The sequence below is a fragment of the Hemiscyllium ocellatum genome, chromosome 25 (assembly GCF_020745735.1).
Source record: "Hemiscyllium ocellatum isolate sHemOce1 chromosome 25, sHemOce1.pat.X.cur, whole genome shotgun sequence".
Classification (NCBI taxonomy): Eukaryota; Metazoa; Chordata; class Chondrichthyes; order Orectolobiformes; family Hemiscylliidae; genus Hemiscyllium; species Hemiscyllium ocellatum.
In genome coordinates, this window is record NC_083425.1 from 49,961,000 (window position 1) to 49,968,011 (window position 7,012).

The window sequence follows — 7,012 nt, forward strand, 5'->3', positions numbered from 1 at the left end:
GTAGCAAGTGTTTTCTATTCATTGGAATATTGGGGCAATGGTGGTGTCTGCCATTAATTCACTCTCATTAAAGATCAAAAGCACTCAGTGTTTAAAGCTGGTTAACATCTGTATATATCACAATATCTCATCTTACTTACTGTCTCCTGTGCAACATTGATGGCTTCCAGCAAACCATAGAGCTTCCCTCTCACAAGAAATACACCAGCACACCATGTCACACAGTCTTCATGCATCCAATACTCGTTACTGTCCATTGGGACCAATGGAGGCTGGTACCACTCTTCCAAAGACAATTCATTCTTGGGCTTCTTACTATCAGAACATTTTGTGATTTCCTCACTGTCCAAACCTCTGCGTTTCTGGCCACGGGTTGTTGCCCCTTCCCTTGTCCTAGATTCCTGATTTTGTCCTGAAGTTTTATTTACTGTACTCCTAATAGAATTACAACTAGGGCTAGAAACAACTGTGCTGGCCTGCTCAGTCTTAGTATCTTTTGAGCGGGCAGTTTGGCTGTTTGAAGGTGCATATCCTCTGGGATAAAAAGGTCCAAAAAGATCACCTTGTTCCATTGCATTTGCAGATTGGCCACAAAGACAACAGACTAGAAAGCTTTTGTGACAGGCCTCATTAATTGTAGGACCCAATGTCAAGCAAGATGATTTTGGAACTGCACCATGTGACTGCTGTTGGGAATGTTTCTTTTGTTTAAGACTGTTACTATCCTCCTCAGCATAGTTTACTACGGTACACGTTGAATAACCTTTTGTTTCTACCCGAATGTAAGGTGAAAAACTATCGTATCTGTCTCGTCGGTCCTCCACTTTAAGAGACAATGCTCTTAGCTTTATTTCGGGCTCTTCAGGTGCAAAGAACGATGAGGGTTGGCCCCGTCGTGTTTGCCGCTTTTTTCCCACTGGTTTGCGTATTCTCTTTCTTGCTGTACCCCTTGTCCTCTGCCGCGTGGATCGCTGTCGGGAAGACACACAGTTCTTTGGCTGCAAGGCATTCTTAGTGCTTTCTAGCTGCTTTCTTCTCCTCCTATTTAAACATTTGAGGTCATCTTTACCAAACTCTTGCTTATTGCCTGATGGATGGCCCTTCCGGGAGATCTCTGTCAACTGCTGTGAAGCTGAAGAGGCACTGCATAAAGATGTAGTAGGGGAGATAGGAGCACTCAGTTTTGTTGCATGTCCCTGGCAAGAGCCTGGAATTGAGGTAGATTTATTTTTGTTCTGTTTCTCCATGGGTATTGTACTTGTTTCGCCTTGGTTAGCCTCATTCTGTTCTTGTATTTTATATTCCAAAGTCGTTTTTTGCACAGATTCCCTGATGCAGGGACTGTACCCAGCACTACCTTTGGACTTTTGTTCTGTTGTAGAGCTGCAGGATTTGTATCTTGGTGGTTGAAACCTGGTAGGAGTCCGTGCATCCCTGCTTCTTCGCAGCCTTTCACTGAGGCTTGATGTTCTTGACTTAGGCTGAGTGACGATATTTTGCACAATCTGCTCCAGCCTCATTCCTCTTTGTCTTGGTGGAAGAATCTTCCTTTCAAAATGCTTGGGCTCAGCACTATCACCACTTTGTAGAGGTTGATCTGCAAGTTTCTTCTGATTCGCATGTTGTTGACTTGCCGTCCTCCATTTCTTATTCTCATGAGCTTGTACCTGATCCTGGTGCATGTCAGTTTTTGTAACTGAACCACTTTCATCCTCCTCCTCCTCAGAAATGCAGACGACATCACTGTCATCAGGCTTGGCGACCAAGGTTTGCTTTCGCCTGTTAAAAATTTGTGGCTCTTCCTGAACAGATAAGAATTCACAAACATTGTCAGTGCTGGAGCTCTGGCCACTTTTTTCAGAGTTCTCAGCAAAATCTCCCTGCTCACTATCTTCAACAATTTTTCCAGACTTAGCCAAAGAGAGACTCATAGAAATGCTGCACGCCATCGATGCAACATTATTTTTTTTCAGGTCTAACACATATCCTCGAACGTCACATTTCCCTTCTGTTTCAAGAACGTTTAGTTTATGCAATTCAAGAGAGCAAGGCTTTATCCTAGGATGGTTACCTTCTGAAACTGATGGCCTCTGCAAAGAAGGAAACATCTGCTCAGTGAATGAAGTTGAACTTCTGCTGTCCTCACACACATTGTTAACAACCTGTTCTGATTCAGGGCTCTCCTTTAAATTCAATTTGGTTGCAGACAGTGTGCCATTTGAATCACTGATAGAAATCTGGTTTTCTACTTCCATGCAGCTATCATCACTACTCAGGGACTGTTCAGGTACTTTAAGATTTGGTGTCAGATCCCCACTACTTGGAGAAATCATACTGTCCGGTGAGTTGCAATTGCTTTCCATGAGATTGTTAGTTTGACTGCTTTCAGCATTGTTCTCTGAACGATGCATTTTTCCATTCTTTAGGTCAGATGCAAACACTACTTCTTGGTCAGGAGACCACTCTCCAGTTGTCACATGCTGTTCTGAAAGAATATTGGTTTGCTGAAAATGATGAAGGTCTGTAGAATCACTTGTACTAAGGACTATTTCTTCAGAATTTTGCAGCACATCATATACATTGGGTGCTTCCTCATAATATGACATATTGGTCCTGACACTTTGCACATATGCTCTCTGGCAATCATCTAATCTTACTATACTTGGTGACATTTTCATGGAGTTTGAAGCTAGTGCACTTGTGTCACAAACTGTGGAAACATTACGCTCCCCTTCTGTTAAGTCTATTGGGCATGTTTTATCCGATGTTTCCTCAGATTCATCTGGTACTGCAACCTCTGAACATTCATTGACATTTTCTACCTTTGTCTGGTCTTTGCAAGCCCTGCTCAAATCACAAACGGGCTGAGGCTCAACCTCTGTATACTGGTTGTTCAAGTTTTCAACATCAGTGAAGACATTAGTACCATTTTGTGTTTCACAATGTTCCACTCTGTCCAGCAGGTTTCGGTTTTCACAATGTTCCTTTTTGTTTGGTCTGTCCTCTGACATTGAAGGCTGAGTCAGTTCTATTACAATCATTTCAGAGTCTTGAACATCAGTTTCAGCAGGACTTACAACACTGTGCCATTCATTTTCCTGATGTATTTCTCCAGAAAACTGGCATACAGGATCTTGTGACTCCAACTCAGATGAAACACTTGACTGTTCATACAAGGTTTCCTCAGCAGTATCTAATGTCTGTTCGAGTGGACTATCACATGATCCAGGCTCATGAACTGCAGAAGTGGCCAATGGCAAATCTAAGTCCAGCACCTTCAGTTTATGCTGGTTAATAATATTGCAGTCAATTCCATTTTCGAGGCCTCTTCCAACAGGCTCCAGATCATCAGACTGTGTCAACACAGAGCTTTCAAATGACGAGTCAACAAAATTGGTCGGAATGGATGAATCTAACGAGACTGGCACCATCTGCTGAGACTGTACACAAACAGATGGAATAAAGAGCGATGCCAATGGCTGCTCATGCAAGGAATGCTGTAATATCCTTTGGGAAGAGAACAGGTGAGGTCGATTGACATAAGAGACTGTGACTGTAGTACTGGAAATAGCATCATCCAAGTGTACCTTATCAGTATGAGGTACAGTCGATCCGGTGTTGGTTTCCAGGTCTTCAGCTATATTTTTAGTACACAAACTGTATTGTGTATCCATGGTCCCACTGTGCAATAGTTCTAGAGAATCGTTTGCCTGCAGCCCCTCTCTCTGATTTCTTGAGCAATCAATCTGATAATCCACAGGGATGCTGAAATTAATTAAGTCATCCTTTCTAGTTTGCAAGCCATCAGCCTGATCCTGTCCTGACTCCATTACAGGACTTTCTTTGTTTCACTCTGCTTCTTGGAGAAAGAAAACAAACATATTTAGTTGTATCAATAAATAATAAATCAACATTATTCTTACATAGAAAGTTAGTTTCATAGAAGTTGCACACTATAGTTTATGAATAGCTATATCTACAGAATACGTTCCAATGAAAAACTGTCTTTATTAGAATACCTCAGGACATGTCAAATTCAAGAACTTCACCCAGGATTATTTTATAATTAAGTTTTGAATAGGCAATAAAAAGCAATTATTTAGGTGAGGAGCAAGACCACATCTGCAGAAAAAGGTACAAAATTCAAGTTTGTCTGTTTATCGTGATATTGCTCAAAAGCAATATTGGGTAGGACTCAATGCTCTGTTCATTTTAAACGTCTCATAGTACCATTCAGCATACACCCGAATATTGAAAAAGCAACAGACAGGCGTAGCTTTGCTGGTAAAGCACTAATTACTGGCTATTTTTCAAGTACTGAAGAGAGGTCTTCAATTGAATAATTTGTTTGGAAGAAACTGATTAAAAACTTTTCTCTTTCTTAAAAGTAAATTACCTGAGGCTTTGAAATGGAATGGAATGCAATGTGAAGCCGGTTATCTTTCGATTGGGAAATAATTTTTAAGGTGCGCTTTATCCAAATAGGCCAACTTCTCTCAAATGTATCTTCACACTACTAAGTAGTCATACATTCCATTTCTCAAGATAACAGCTTATATCAGAGGTATGATTGCATAGGTATTTATTTATACTATTAATATCATTCCATGTTTTTAGTTTTTAAAACATGAAACTTTAAATGATTTCTTTATCAATTTGCTGTTTTTCCCTTATTTCAAGTCTCATCATAAAATTCTCCTTTCAGAAATAATCATTTGTATGCAATCAATGTCCACAGCATACAACAAAATGGACCATATAAAGTCTGGAGTTAAGCTCAACCTTTGTGGCTATCAAAACAAAAATATTTTATAGCCATCATATTGACACTCATTTTCAAGCAATATATCTATAAATATAGTGAGAAAGATTTTTGCAAGAGAAATGTATCCACAGTTTTTTAGCTGGTTTCCAAACGTTTTTTAAAAATTATACAAAGAAACTACCTGTGTAGATTAATTTTGAAAAAAATCCAGTTATAGGCATGCACTTATTTCAAATGTGAAGCGAACAAAAAACTCCCAACCCCAACTGTAGTTACCAAATTAATAACCTTTACACTAACATTTGATGGAAGCTAACATCAAGCAGTGTTACACATAAGATTGTTCCCTACCAACAGTGAAAACATAAAGTCAGAACATCAAAAGACAGAGATCCGCAGTTAAGAGTCAAAAGTTTAGCAGTTAAATTTTGTAATATATTTAAAGATTACTAATATTTAAACAGTAGGACTATGAAACAAGAACACACCGCTAAGTCGTTATCCTTTGTCCTTAACAGGGAGCTTCATCAAGACACAAAGACCGTCGCTTCAGTTAGTGCTGAATGCAGAGTCTCATTCATTTCTACTAATTACCATAGCACACTGAAGAGTCGCATCCTAAGTGGATGGAACAAGGCAGCTCACGTGATCTCAGACAGACATGAAAGTACATGTGCTGCACCGAGAGCAGGAAATGAAGCTGCATATATCTCGATAAGGAGGCTGAGATACCTTGTAAAGTAGTGGGGGACTTCACACCTTTTGACCTACTTTATGCTTTACCCTCGCAAAAAAAAGTATTGATTTTTTCAAAAAAATTACAGAGTGGGTCAAAAATAAAAATTTAAAGAACTTCTAATGAAGTTGGCAAATGCTATTCCATGAAGGATCAAAATAAACTATTCAATTCCATAGACTTTAACTTATCATGCCCTATTTAGCAGTTCAGCTAAAATTGCTATTCTGTACCAAAGTGCATTATGACAACAGTGGATCAACAATTTAGTTGTAATTTGGGAGGGCCTCAATCCTCTGGCCTGATGTGTTCCTTTGTTAAAAGGAACTTTTCGTGAAAAACTGGACATCTGCGGCATTCTAAAGCCGAGAGGACCTGATTCTTTAAAAATTCATGTAGCAGTCAAAACGAACTTAAGATGTTTTAAAAACAAATTAGGGAAATGGTACCGCAGCTTTGAAAACCCAGCAAGAAAACAAGTCACATCGCACACAGAATAGTCTGGGGTAATGAGACATGAAAATGCAGGGATTGTAATAAAACTGTACAGATCATGTCAGGAACTCCTGTCCGCAACCGGTCTGCGGACAAGCACCACGATCCAGAAACAAAAGAGACTGGGTGACTAAGCACAAACATAATGTAGTTAGGACGTGGATAAAGACGCCTTTTAAACTTTCGTGGCGAACACTGCGAAACATCTTGAGTCAACACATTACCTTCCACAAGGCTCATCAATGAAGGCTGAAGGGTGAGACTTTATTGAACAAGGAGCCAGCGGCCTGTTACTGAATAAAGAGCAGTGAGTGGGTCAGGACTGCAGCTGCCTGCCCCCTCTTTGTGGCGGAGCGGCTTTTCCGACAAACACCGCCTTCAATGGCGAGTCCACATGGAGCCTGGATCCAAACAAAGGGGTGAAGCGCCGCCCGCTACAGAATTAAACAGCCTTGCCCCCTGCCTCCCCACCCTCTTCTCCACCATCAAAAAGATGAAACAAAGAACGCCTCGCTGCCGCTGCCGCTGCCGCCGCCGCCCCCCCCACAAGAGACCAGGCCGGTCACCAGCGCAGGCTTCGCTAACTCACTCCAGCCCCAGGCTGTATAGGCCGCCGCTAGGCCTCGCGGTGTTTGGAAACAAAGGACGGGAAGTGGGGGGAAGGGAGGCGAGGAAGGGCCGGGCTTCCACTTCCTCCCTCCCCCTCCGCCACTCCCCGTCACTGCGGCCCACCGCCTCCCTCTCGATTTTACCTGAAGCCGCCCTCCTCCGGCGCTGCGTAACCCCGGCCGTACGGCCTGTCAATCTGGAGGCGGTCGCCATGGCAGCGCCGCGAGGCCTGTCACTCTGGAGGCCGTCGCCATGGCAGCGCCGCGAGGCCTGTCACTCTGGAGGCCGTCGCCATGGCAGCGCCGCGAGGCCTGTCACTCTGGAGGCCGTCGCCATGGCAGCGCCGCGAGGCCTGTCACTCTGGAGGCCGTCGCCATGGCAGCGCCGCGAGGCCTGTCACTCTGGAG

At 42.5% G+C, this 7,012-nt stretch overlaps 1 protein-coding gene across 4 annotated transcripts in view; it reads right to left on the reverse strand.

The window, feature by feature from the left end:
- The window catches only part of LOC132827671 (uncharacterized), a 54,883-nt gene extending 48,097 nt beyond the window's left edge, over positions 1-6,786 (reverse strand). Inside the window, exons 1-2 of one of the 4 annotated variants that reach the window (XM_060844310.1) lie at positions 6,749-6,786; positions 141-3,856 (exon numbers count right to left, since the gene is read on the reverse strand). In XM_060844310.1, the coding sequence (XP_060700293.1) occupies positions 141-3,830 (3,690 nt within the window). In that variant the 5' untranslated portion in view covers positions 3,831-3,856; positions 6,749-6,786. Of the gene's footprint in view, positions 1-140; positions 3,860-5,253; positions 5,271-6,220; positions 6,461-6,748 lie in introns of those variants that run through there. The other 3 variants (XM_060844308.1, XM_060844309.1, XM_060844311.1) reach the window with 3 other exon arrangements.
- Between the last annotated feature and the right edge of the window lie 226 nt (positions 6,787-7,012).